Source organism: Phyllobates terribilis, unplaced genomic scaffold (assembly GCF_046119375.1).
Source record: "Phyllobates terribilis strain yellow unplaced genomic scaffold, ASM4611937v1 Scaffold_186__1_contigs__length_3700242, whole genome shotgun sequence".
NCBI classification, from domain to species: Eukaryota; Metazoa; Chordata; class Amphibia; order Anura; family Dendrobatidae; genus Phyllobates; species Phyllobates terribilis.
In genome coordinates, this window is record NW_027362946.1 from 534,726 (window position 1) to 548,512 (window position 13,787).

Below are 13,787 nucleotides of genomic sequence, written 5' to 3' on the forward strand. Positions count from 1 at the left end.
CATCCCGCTGTCACCCCAATGCTGAACCACTGCTGTGTCCCTATTCCTGATCCTCTTATTGCTCACATAATAATGCCCACCAATGTGCCTCTTGCAAAGTAAAATGCCTCCTTTGTACCCTTAGATGGTAAAACTGTGCCCCCGAAAACAGTGCCCACATTTTTCCCATAGAAAATAATATAAAATATATATAATAAAACTTGACAGTCACAATAGCCGCAGTGCCCCTATAACAATTATGCATCTTACAGTGCCTTGTGAAAGTATTTGGCCCCCTTGAACTTTTCTACCTTTTGCCACATTTCTGGCTTCAAACATAAAGATATAAAATTCTAATTTTTTGGGGAAGAATCAACAACAAGTGGGACACAGTCGTGAAGTGGAACGAAATCTATTGGATATTTTAAACTTTTTTAACAAATTTAAAACTGAAAAGTGGGGCGTGCAATATTATTCGGCCCCCTTGAGTTAATACTTTGTAGCGCCACATTTTGCTGCGATTACAGCTGCAAGTCGCTTGGGTTATGTCTCTATCAGTTTTGCACATTGAGAGGCTGAAATTCTTGCCCATTCTTCCTTGCAAAACAGCTCAAGCTCAGTGAGGTTGGATGGAGGGCGTTTGTGAACAGCAGTTTTCAGCTGGGGAAACAGCGGGGGAATTGGGTTAAATGCTCAAGTGTGGTGTTGGATGAGTTGGTCAGAGACATAATATTTGATATGCTAGTTCTTTAATAGCAACATAATAGGATGGATAGAATGTTGTGCAATTCATGATACATTTGGTATTTGTACGTCAAGGAGGGACGACAGTCTTATGCAAAATCAGATGGGTAAGGGATGAAAAGGGGGGTTCTGGTGGGGAGGGTTGTGGGTGTTTTTTTAAATCCTGTAAATGTGATGTTTTATTATATAAATAATATTTAGGGGCGCTGGTGGACTCACAACCGTGACCTGCTGCTGATACGCGCAGTAAACCAAAAAAGACTGCAAGGGTTTAAGTAGTAAGTGTATAGAGTACCTGCGCTGGTCCTGGTCAGCTTTAGGTACTAATAAACAGGCTATGAGCGGGTGAGGTAAAACTTATATTATTTTATTCAATGGTTAAAAAGGCTCAAATAGTAGTTTGTCTAAAAGCACATGTAGAATAAAATTGTCAGACTAGAGATGGCTGACCAAGTTCGTTTTAAAACCACATAGTAGACAAATTCCTGATTGGAACGTGCTAGATGGGGTTAGTGGGTAGGAGGCTTGATGTTGGGTGAGGATCACCTGAAAGGAAAGGGAATGGCAGTTAGAGGATGCCCTAATCACTATTTGATTTTTACATAGGTTATAATATTAATGTGGAGTATTACCTGCTTGGTGTGAGAGGGCGGTTCTAGTGGTGGCTTCAGATCCGTAGGGATGCTGTAGGTCAACTGTCTGTAGGGACAGAGGAGAAAGTAAGGAGGAGCATACTCAGGGTTGATATGTTAATAGCGGTATAACAGGGTTTTACCTGGATTTATAGAAGGAGTGAAGGTGTAATTGGCTCCAAGGTCATTAGGTCACTGCTGGCTTTACACTGTATCTGGGTAAGGGTTAAAAGATTATAAATAGGAATTATACTAAATTCAGAATGGTAACTGGGTGGTGATGTGGTGAATTACCCTGAGTTGGTAAGTGGCGTTTCTCTCCTGGAAAGCGCAATCCTGTGAGGTCCTGGATTGGCGGATTGGCGGATAAAATTGAGAGTTGCTAATCACTTGTATGCAGGACGAGCATGAAATGATTGTGTTCTTTCTGCTCCAAGGTGGTCTGTCAGTAGATGGCTGACAGGGATGGGCAGCCAGTACTTTAGACTAACGTTGGTTTACTGATAGTAAAAGGTGGCACGCAATGTGGTTGAGGTCGTGCGTGACAGACGCCAGCTTATCGATCACGTACCTTGTGGTAGCGGTATTAGCTGGCAGTAGTCGGTGGTCGTTCCAGGCGCCTGTCACTTTACTGACCTGCGGGTGGGAGCGTATGACGCTCTGCAGTGTGGGTGTCTCGCCGTACACGGAGTCCCGGCCAGAGGCTCCAGTGGAGGCGGGCACCCAGATATGGCGGTACCTTTTCGTCCGGGCTAGGACCCGCGTGACGTCAGGTCACGTGATGTCTCGCAATGAGGTTGGTACGGATAGCACTGAGGACTTTTGTATGGCGTCTTTGCTATATGAGCAGTTTGTTTTTTAATGCTTAGTTTGTGACTTTGATTTTCCTTAGTAGTCGGTAATGTATCAGAAGACCGGACCTGTTTCAAAGGATCAGATGACAGATCTTTGCTGTGAGGGGATGATGGGATATCTGGAGTAATGGCATTCACTTCAATTGTATCCTGTGGGATCTCAAGATCATCTGATTTAAAAATTGAAGATGTCAGCTGTCCCTCTGATCTCCTGGTACAGTCATCTGCTATGATAAAAATCAATTATTATTTTTCAATAAAATATCCTTGAATTTTATATTTTTTAACATTTCTACTTAAACTCTCTGTAAAATTATGAATTATTCAGCAAGACAATGACAGTTCACAGTCTAATAGAAAACCTCATAGGATGAACCTGTTATGTTGGGGAAAATAATACCAATAAAAACTTCCACTCATCCCACAAAGAACAAGTCCCCACTCAGGCCCATCTTAGGAATATATATATTGGAGGGTGGAGTTAGGTAGTCGGAGTGTGCTGACACTTTAGATCAGTGAAGGAGCAGCACGTCTGCTGCTGTGTTGAGGGCCCCGAGTGTGGCCGAGGCAAGGAGAGGAGAGAGGAGTTAAGGGGGCAGAGGAGCATCTGAAGCTCACCCCAGGACACAAGCCGGACACCGGGTCCGCGCCTACAGGGTCCTCTACACCCAGTAGGGACAACCGGCATACCAGGAGGATTCCAGATCCCTGGTCAACCTGAAGCTACCATCATTTTACAGAACTAGGAACCACGAAGGCCCCAGCGTCCAGGGATAGTGGTAGCCGGAGAAAAGTTCTATTACCAAGCAGACAGGTGAGAGAGTGAAACAGCATAGAAGCTAGGCCTAGTTCCAGGCTGGCCAGAAGCTTTAGAGAAAGGAAGAAACGGACCAGGAGGCCTACTACCTGCTCACTGGGGAGAGTCCAGAAGTGCACCCTTCCTACTAGGTACCCTGGACCATACCTGCCGTTACACCAGTAAAGGTACTGAAGCGAATCCCCTGTGTGCGTGACCATCATTCCCCCTGACCCAACCGGGCCACCTCTCACTTGCATCCCTTCCATCAACTCTGCCCTGGGGGCCCGCTCCGCCTGTGGGGAGCAGAAACATTCCAGCTGCCATCCCATCACCCCCAGAGGTCTGCAGCAGCGCCGGTACTCATTACTGGGAACCACAGGTGGCGTCACAAGACAAAACTGTTAACAAACCCCCTTTTAAAGAGTGACCCCAGGGTACGGGCCGGGAGCCGACTGCCGTGACATCCCACAGAAGGTCAAGGCCCGGGTACCGAGCTTCCCCCATATCCCCCTGGGCAAGTCATGTGTCTCCTGGAGCACAATCTGGGCACTATGTGTTGGGTAACAAAATGGCAAATGCACAATTTTCACTCTGCAACATCCACTGAGTGCTAATTTCCGATAAAGTACCTGTAGAGTCCAAATATTCCCTACTTCTAAAGATTAATTCATTCACGGTTATAATTTCCAAAATGGGGTCACTTTATGGGGATTTCTACTGCTCTAGTTTTCTGCCTTTTGTCATAGTAAGGGCTTCTGCAAATGGTGTGACCCATCTCCACTGGGACCTGCTCCTGCGACGTCTGCTTCTGTCACCAAGCGCCACCTTATTCATTCTGCAGGCAGCGCTGGTGATGGAGGAGACGTCAGAACCAGAAGCTCTGGGCGGCACAGGCCCTGTCCAGCCACTAAGATTAGGTAGCCTGGGACCTGTAGTACCATCCAGTCTGGCAGTATGGGTGTGTATGCTGTCCAGCTGAAGTAATCTGCTCCCTACTTCAGCCAACTGGAAAGCACCACACCCTACTAAAGCTGGAAGCATATTGCCGGAAGCTGCCAAATACAGCCTTGTTCTCCTCTGGTTCAGTCCTGTGTGCTCAGCTCATGGCTTGTGTATTTGTTTCCTGTTGTGACCTCGGCCCGTTTACTGACTACTCTTGTGTCTTCTGATTTTGCATTTTCTCTGCTCTCCTGGTTCTGATCCGGCTACCTGACTATTCCTCGTCCCATCTCACACCGCAGAACAGCAGGTAACACCATGGCCCAAGCCTAGGGGCCTCTGTGTAAGTCCAGATACGGAGAAAACAGAGTAGATAGCGCCAAGCCTGTTCATGGTGACCATCTTTTGAGCTGCCAGGTGACCATGAACAGTGCCCCCAATACATTGTGTCTGCAAACTATTCCAGCAAGATCTGCATTCAAATAGCTAAATGGCGCTCCTTCCCTTCTTAACCTGCCATGTGCCCAGATAGTAGGATACAACCGTAAAATAATTTGTAAGGTGTATCTGTTTCTTATTATCCTTTGTGAAGAATTCCAAAGATATCACCATATAATGTGACACACGTCAGATATAAAAAATGGGCACTGATAGGAACACAAAACCGTCAGCGGGAAGTGGATTAATCAGAGTATTTTGGGAACTAACTGCTGTAGTCAAAAACTGTGAGTATAGATAATTACACATTTTCTGAAATGATCAAACTCAACAGTTTTCATCAGTAATAAATGAGTAACTAGTGGTGAAACCTCTCTGGGGTAATTGGAGTATGGGGCTCGGTGGCTCTTGGCAATCTAAACTATTGTAAGGGCCAATATTTTCTGTCAGATGAGTGTCAAGAAGAAATATTAGACATTCAAAGAGAACTTTTTATAATACTGCAGAGCTGAGGTGTCTTAAATTTAGCTTAGAGATATATCATCGCACAGGTGAAATGTTTTTATGTAGTTTATCGCAATACTATTTGAAGTTAGATGCTTTTAAAATAAATTGAAAAGTCAGGATAAAGGGAAACTCTGTTGTTATTGTACAGAAATTCACACTTGTCCCTCACTGCACATTTGATGTTGTCGATTATAAAAGCAAAGTTTGGTCAGAAAGACTGGACCTGGTCTTGTAGGGACCATATGAGGACATTCAGCAGCACAGAAAGGACTTTCAATGCCCAAAGTCATTTGAACAGTTTTGTTTTGGGTGGAGGAGAACGTTTTGATCTAGAGGCAAAATGGTGATCACACGATTGTGATACGGCCGGACTACACCACCGATAAAGCAGCCACAGCCGGTGACTGAGAAGAATCTGTGACTACTCTGCATTTAGTGGTTACTACTCACCTGGGTAGTCATATGTAAGAATCTCCTCTTTACACCGCTCATCACCCCTCACATATGTCTCTGTGGTATTAATATGGGACAGATCTTCACCCTGAAACAAATATTGTAAAAGTCACAGACAGATGGAGAAGTCCCATCTATGATCAACTCTAATCCTGCCATCTCCACCGTTCTCATTACACAAGTATGAACCATATAATACTGGTGGATAAAACAAGACTGAACACAAGACCTTCACAGCCGTCTACACATCATAGGGGAGATCTCATGACACCTTCTCTCCATCTACCTGATGATCCCGAGGAACACTGAGATCTTCTTGTTTACAGTCCTGTGGAAGAAGAGGACGGGGACATCTCTCTGGTGTTGTCCTCTTACTGGATAGATCTGGAGAAAACACATACAGGGACTGGATTCATTCTTTACATACAGATAATTATAGGCCGTGTGTATTTAGTCCTGTCTATTACCTGGTGATGTGAGGGGCTGGGGAACCTCCATCATGACGTCCTTGTACAGATCTTTGTGTCCTTCTAAATACTCCCACTCCTCCATGGAGAAATAGACTGTGACATCCTGACACCTTATAGGAACCTGACACATACAATGATACCGTCATCCCCCAATCCCTTCATAGCATTACTGTATAATGTCCCAGCATTCCCAGCAGTGTCACCTCTCCAGTCAGCAGCTCAATCATCTTGTAGGTGAGTTCTAGGATCTTGTGGTCATTGATGTCCTCATGTATGAGGGGGTGAGGTGGAGGCTCTGTGATTGGGCTCAGGGGTCTTCCCCATCCCTCAGACACAGGGTCCTGACAGCGCTCACTAGAGGTCTTCTTCACTACTGTGTAATCCTGGTTATGGAGAGACACATTAATAAATCTCACTCCAGACATTTCCAGAGTCCTCACCTCTCCAGTTCTGTCCATCTGTTATTCCCATAGATAAGAAAGATGTAATGTGACGTCATCAGAATCTCTCACCTCTCCAGTAAGCCGGAAGAGGATCTCTAGGGTGAGGTGTAATATCCTCTCCACCATCTTGTCTCTGTCCATATCCATCTTTGATTGGTAAATCAGGAAAATTCTCTTCTATAGAAGATCTTCACTGAGAGGATCCGATATTGTAGAGATCTGAATGAGAAGAAGATGAGCCGATGTAACATCATAAAAATCCTGTGTAATAATACAATTACTGGAGATAATAAGTGGAAAGATATGAGATTTATTATTTTACAGTATTTAGTTTTTTCTTTACATCTAGTAATAAAACCTATATATTTTCGGCCACAGACAACAAGCAGTTTCTTCCTTGGAGTCTGTAGTTGAATACCTTTCTCACAAGATGGTTATCTGATGGTTTTACAAGATGGTTGTTTGTTCTCAGCCCCGACCCTTTCACAACTCCTGTCTCCTAGTTTAATCTCAAGAGAAACACATAATGAGAACCTGGCTTAAGGCCCCGTCACACATAACGAGATCGCTAGCGAGATCGCTGATGAGTCACGTTTTGGTGACGCAATAGCGATCTCGCTAGCGATCTCGTTATGTCTGACAGGTAGCAACGATCAGGCCCCTGCTGTGAGATCGCTGATCGTTACAAAGCTTCCTGGACCATTCCTGGGTCGTTGCGCTCCCGCTGGGCAGTGTGCATCGCTGTATTTGACACCTTGTCAACGACCTCGCTAGCGATTCAGAACTGAGACACGTAGAGGTGCATAAATTGGACTTTTCTGCGTTCATCGTCCCCGATTGGTGGTCGCTACTGCGTCCTTGTTTTTCAGATCCCACCAGCGTTCTCCGACTGTGACTCCACTTTGAACAAATTAGACATCTTTAGCGAAGTAGGTATTGTTTGGGGTCTTAAATGAGTTTCCATTTTTAATTCATTTATAGGACATCTACCAATTATCTGCTATCATTGCTCTTCAGGGAGGGAGGGCTTGGCTTCTATCTGTATATATATGCTTTTGCATGGGCAGATATTTTAGGGGTCTCATGCACACACACCCACACAGCACGTTTTCTGACACGCTGTCGTGGCCAACCGCTTCAGAGTTTTTCATACGCCAATTAACATGAAGCTTAAATCAATAGACTCTGTTCTTTTGGCCTGTTGCACGCTTCAAAACTTTCTTCGTCGACGTGATGCAATTACGTACTGTCCGCCTGGCTTTGTGGACTCTGTGGACCGAGCCAATGGGGAAGTGGAACTCGGTGTATAGCGTGCAAACGATCCTGCAATTGCAGGCCTTCAACCAGTGGGACATGGCAGAAACACCCATGATGCGAAGACCTGCTGCGACAACTGCTGCCAGTATTTTAACGGTCCTGGTGCCCCGTCACACATAACGAGATCGCTAACGAGATCGCTATTGAAGCCAAGCCCTCACTCCCTGAAGAGCAATGATAGCAGATAATTGGTAGATGTCCTATAAATGAATTAAAAATGGAAACTCATTTGAGACCCCAAACAATACCTACTTCGCTAAAGATGTCTGATTTGTTCAAAGTGGAGTCACAGCCGGAGAACGCTGGTGGGATCTGAAAAAACAAGGACGCAGTAGCGACCACCAATCGGGGACGATGAACGTAGAAAAGTCCAATTTATGCACCTCTACGTGTCTCAGTTCTGAATCGCTAGCGAGGTCGTTGACAAGGTGTCAAATACAGCGATGCACACTGCCCAGCGGGAGCGCAACGACCCAGGAATGGTCCAGGAAGCTTTGTAACGATCAGCGATCTAACAGCAGGGGCCTGATCGTTGCTACATGTCAGACATAACGAGATCGCTAGCGAGATCGCTATTGCGTCACCAAAACGTGACTCATCAGCGATCTCGCTAGCGATCTCGTTATGTGTGACGGGGCCTTTACACCTCTGGGTTTTCACAAATGCGGCATTGATAAATGTCCACCATGTAAATATGCCGAACACAAGAAATAGATTTAATCACATTAAATAAAACATTTCATTACACAATGTATCACCTGCCGCAGAGAATTTGTAGTTTATTGTATTCAGTGTCTGGAATGTAATGTCAGATATGTCGGCTGCTCCTCCTGTAAATAAGGCAGAGAATTAATGAGCACATAGGAGACCCCACTAATCCCGCGGCCATTAACCCTTCCAACATTTCCACACATTTCCTAAGGGTATGTGCACACGATGCAGAAATGCTCAGGATTTTTTCCTGAGCGTTTCTGCATCTCTCTGGCAGGAAAAAACGCATGCGGATTGTACATGCGGTTTCCTGCCAGGGACATGCGGAAATGAAGCGGTCTTCACTTTCATTTCCGCATGCGGGTTGACAAGCGCTTCCCAAGCGATTTTAGCATCACTTGGAAAAGTGCTTGACAACTTGGTCACACTATATAAATCCATGCAACCGGCATGGATTTATATAGTGTGTGATGTCAAAAAATAAATCTATACGTTACCCTCTGATGGCCCCCGGTGTCCTGCTTCATCGGTCCCGGCTGCCGGCAGTGAAGACTGTAGGACCTTCCGACGTCAGCGTCACGTGACCCGTCACATGACTCTGACGTCAGCGAAGGTCCTTCATTCAACCGCGAAGTGCGCGGGAAGCCGGCAGGACGCAGCGCGGGCCGTCAGAAGGTGAGAATAATATGTATTTTTTATTTTATTCTTTTTTTTTTAATGGTACCTGGGTCTGGATGAGAGTCCTCTCATCCACACCCGGGTACCATCCGCACATTAGACCGCATGAAAAGCGCATCAACATATACAGTGATGCGGATTCCATGCGGTCTAATGCAAGTCAATGGCGGCAAAAGAGCAGCGTTTCCGCAAAATTAAGTGACATGCTGCGGATTTTTGACCGCAGCGTTTACGCTGCGGAAAAATCCGCATCATGGTCACAGTACATGCGGATTTCCATTGGGGAACATTGCTGCCCTTCTACCATGCGTTTTTCATGCTTTTCCGCGGCGTTTACGCAACTGCAAAAACGCCGCGGAAACGCACGAAAAACGCATCGTGTCAACTCAGCCTAAGAGAACACAATGGTGACTTCAAGAACTTTCAGTTTTGTGGCAGTGAAAGGGTAAATCGTTCAGGTGTCGGGGAGATGGCAGAGGAGCATTGCTGAACCGTGAAGCTTCCTGGACACTGAGGCCAAATCCATCGTACCGGAGGGTATAAAGAGAAGGAGGGATCTGATCTTACATTACCAGACCGGTGAAGGGGCCATATTGTGATGACTGTAAGATGATTGTGTTTCTTCATTGTCTTTCTTTGTATAATATCTATTACATCTATTAATGCCGCCATTCATCCTGTGCACAGGAGCGGCTGCTCCAGAGACATTTATATCCTGCTCGGGTTTCATTCTTACCTTCGGTTCTGGGTAAGAAGTATCACTCCGAAACGCGTCACCTCCACCTTAATCCTCTCTGGATTCTTTCCTCCAATCTTCTGATGACGTCCCATCATTATTGTGACATAAGGTTATAAAATGAAGGAATAAAAGTTTTATGTTATTTGAGGTCCTGGATCGTCCTCTATGTGTGGACGGTTATCACCACTATCTACATTACTGTGCTGGAGCTAGGAGAGGAATAATGGCGTTGTGTGAGGACTTCTCTGGGCTTCTGTCCTTCATCCTGCAGTCGTCTGAATGGATCTAATGTGGACGGGAACCAGCTAAGCCACATTCTGTCCACAGCTGTTACCTCACTGTTCACACCACAAAGAGACCCCAAAAGAGCCTCCGTGCTGAAGGGGTTAATGCCCCCTGCGCCCAGTAATGGGGGATCTCCACATACCTCCACCTGCAGAGCCGCCACCACATATATGGCTGTTCTGTGCACACAGGACCTGTGATGAGGTCACAGGAGGGGAGGAGTCAGAGGTCACATGATCAGGGGCCTCAGTGAATGCGCAGTGTGAACTGTGCGGCTCCTGTACAGTGATATCCGGAGTGAAGACGCTACATGGAGACGTCTCCGCAGTCAGTGACATTTCCGGCATTATTTGCCCCTCACTACGGGCACAATTACCCCGCGCCGCCTTTTCTACAGTTTTATGTGTGAATGTAACGTGGGATTTTCCTGCTTGGAGACAAATAGACGACACATGAGGTGATTATTACCAGTTACCGGACGTCTACTATATGGCGGCATATGATTGTGCTATCCACTTCATACCAGGAGCTATAAGGCAGAAATCTCGTATGTTTAACCCCTTCCAGGGAGGGCGGCTTTGAAAGACTATGTTCAGAAGAGTCCGGCTGAGGGTTCGTTCACATCAGCGGATTATAAATCGCTCCAATGTTCATCTCGAATAGTTAGACGAGTGTCATGCGAGTGCGCAATGTTTTTCTCGCCTACATCCATGTACAATGCGTTATTAACATCGTCTTTTACTGACTATAATCCTCTATGTAACGAAAAGCTGATTACAAAACTAAGAAAACAATCTTATATACAGTTATCGATAGAAAGATGTTAGAGATATGATAGATAATAGATAGATAGATGTCCTGCAGAAATATCATTTCACAATCCCCTATATGTTATAAATTTGCGCCCTTTAGAGCCTTTCATGTGGAACTAAAGGGAGTTGAGCCTTGTTTAACCTAATAAATAATTAAAAAACAACAACATGGGGTCCCTCTATTTTTTTGTAACCAGCAAAGGTAAAGCAGACAGCTGAGAGCTGATATTATCAAGTTGGGAAGGTCCCTGGTTATTGGGCCCTCCCCAGCCTAAAAATACCAGCTCATAGCTGCCCCAGAAGTGGTGCATCACATGAAATGCTCCAATTATGGCTTTTTGCCTTTGCTCTTCCCAATTGCCCAGATGCATTGACAATTGGTGTAAAGTATCTTGGGGTTAATGGCAGCTGTGGTTTGTCAAAAATCACAGCTGGCATCAAACTCTGGTGATAGTAATGGAGAGGTGTCTATCAGACAAACCCATTACTGACACAGTAATCAAAAATAAAAACACCCACGAAAAAATACTTAATTTGAATAAACACTCCTCAACACTTTTCCTGGTTCACTATTTTATTAAACCCCCCCCCAAAAAAAGAAGCATGCAGGTCCAACGTAGTCCACCGAATCCGACGATGATGGGCATTCCCACCATATATGTAACACAGACCCGTCTGCACCACCACACCGCCAGCACAAGTTCGAAGATGCTACATAGCATAGTGCGACAATGGTGCCATCTAGATAAAATCTTATCGTTTTTCTCCTGGGCACGGCAAGTAATAGATAATTTGTGGGAGAGTGTGAATGTTTTTTGCCTATCCTTCTCTGAAATTTGACGACCCAATTCCTTCTCCCAACCCCAGTAAAGGGTAGAGGGTCATTGCTGGTGTCCATTTGTGTTGCTCTGTGTATGCAAGATAGTTTAGAACAAGGACCTACTTGAGTGATTATGGGTTCAAACGGAGTGAGTTCATCCTTTATACTAGTAACATGTGAGAATTTATAAATGACCTGAGCTGAAAAAAAGTCAGGCAGGATAGACTCCTAATTGGAAAGGAGCCACGAAGTTCTATAAAGGAAGGAAAAGAGCCTGATCCCATGAGAACATGTCTCAATCTAACCCCATCAGATCAGTCCCAGATTAGAAATGAGCCCGTACCTGAAGCAGAGGGAAAATCTGGGTTGCCAAACAAGGGCATTAATGGACCCAACCTACGTGGTATAGATGAAGAGATTAAGACTTGATCCCATGTTTTCAAAATGTGTTGAATGGGTATTGGTAATTGTTTAGTTTGTACATGTATTTAGTCAATCCAAGGTAGAGATGTGAGTATCAACGGATAGACGTCCCCTTCCAGTTTCACCCATTGCTTATGTTCCACAGACGTAAACCAGTCCACTGCTCTAATAAGAATCAAAGATTGATGGTAATTTTTTTAGATCAGGCATACTAGTACCCCCTTTATTTTTGGAACATCACAATATTTTAAAACGTATCCTAGACCTCGACATTCCCCATACTACCTAATAGCGTTGTCGAAATGGGAGAAAAAGGTCTGAGGAACGCAGACAGGAACGATCTGGAATATATAAAGAAGTTTTGGCAAAATGTCCATTTTATCACATAAATACAACCAAACCAGGACAAGGGTCTGAATTTATAATTCATTAAATTTTGAAGAGTTTGTTCAAGGACAGGGATATAATTTAAACTATACAGATCATCCATGTTGCCTGGAATTTGTGTACTGAGGTACTTAGATGTGTCTTTCTGCCACTTAAAGGGAAAGTTAAAAATTAGCTGTTGTCTTATGTTATTGCTTCTGATTTAGAGTAGTTGACTTTAAAATCGCTTACTTGGCCAAATTCTTCAAATTCCTTTAGTATAGAAGGGAATTAGATAATTGGGTTTGAAAATAGAGCAATAGGTCATCTGCGTATAGAGCTAGTTTACAGTGATGTGAGCCTATAGTAACTCCACTAATATCTGGATTTTTTTGTAATGCTACCGAGAAATGTTCCATCACCAATGTGTATAGGAGAGGCGATAAGGGACACTCTTGCTTTGTCTAATTTTTAACAGAAAATGTGTCATAGAAGGCCGTTTACCCTATCGCTTTAGGGTCAGTGTAAAAGGATAGAATTTTAGATAATAAAAAAGAGCCTAACCCAATTTTTCGTAAGGTGCTCTTCAAGAAAGTCCAGTGCATTCTGTCAAACCCTTTTTCAGCGTCCACAGAAACAAGGCACATTGGGATCCCGTTTTTTTTGCACGTGAAACTAACAATGTTTTATTTGTATTATCACGCACTTCTCTACCCTTAACGAAGCCAACCTGAACGTTGCTAACAATTGAGGGTAAGTAGTGGGAGAGCCATGATACAATTATATTAGAGAATATGGTGACATCTACACTAATTAATGAAATTGGATGAACATTAGGGCAGGCATTTAGTTCTTTTCCAGGCTTTGGTAAAACTGTTATGTGAGCATCAAGTGATTGGGGGGCAAAGTGGAGTCTTCTGAGATATTATTGAACACTAATGGTAACAACAGAGGTGCAAACATGTTATAAAATCTATTATTGAATCCATCTGGCCCAGGGCTCTTCCCGATAGGACAGGCCATTAAATCATTCCCTACCTGTTGTTTAGTGAAAGCTTTGTCTAGTACCTCCTGCTCAGGGGTCTGTAAGGAAGGAACGGCAGTGTCCATAATATATTTGTCAATTTTTGTTTCAAGAAAATTAGGTGGCATGTCGTGGTATTTTCCATGAATATTATGTAGTGAGCTATAACAGCAATGAAATGCGTCAGCTATGTCAGTGGGGTTATGAATTTATAGCAGTCGTGCTCCTTTTGTTTTGGATACATACAGCTCTGGCAAAAATTAAGAGACCACTGCAAAATTTTCAGTTTCTCTGATTTTTCTCTTTATAGGTATATTATAGAGTAAAATATACATCGTTGTTTTAGTCTATAAA

At 44.2% G+C, this 13,787-nt stretch overlaps 1 protein-coding gene across 3 annotated transcripts in view; it reads right to left on the reverse strand.

The window, feature by feature from the left end:
* Positions 1-1,087: 1,087 nt before the first annotated feature.
* Positions 1,088-13,787, reverse strand: part of LOC141212798 (uncharacterized) — a 158,302-nt gene continuing 145,602 nt past the window's right edge. The window contains exons 1-6 of one of the 3 annotated variants that reach the window (XM_073665104.1): positions 5,813-5,927; positions 5,632-5,729; positions 5,343-5,433; positions 1,499-2,433; positions 1,356-1,422; positions 1,088-1,269 (exon numbers count right to left, since the gene is read on the reverse strand). In XM_073665104.1, the coding sequence (XP_073521205.1) occupies positions 2,108-2,433; positions 5,343-5,433; positions 5,632-5,729; positions 5,813-5,897 (600 nt within the window). In that variant the 5' untranslated portion in view covers positions 5,898-5,927 and the 3' untranslated portion in view covers positions 1,088-1,269; positions 1,356-1,422; positions 1,499-2,107. Of the gene's footprint in view, positions 1,270-1,355; positions 1,423-1,498; positions 2,437-5,342; positions 5,434-5,631; positions 5,730-5,812; positions 5,928-13,787 lie in introns of those variants that run through there. The other 2 variants (XM_073665102.1, XM_073665103.1) reach the window with 2 other exon arrangements.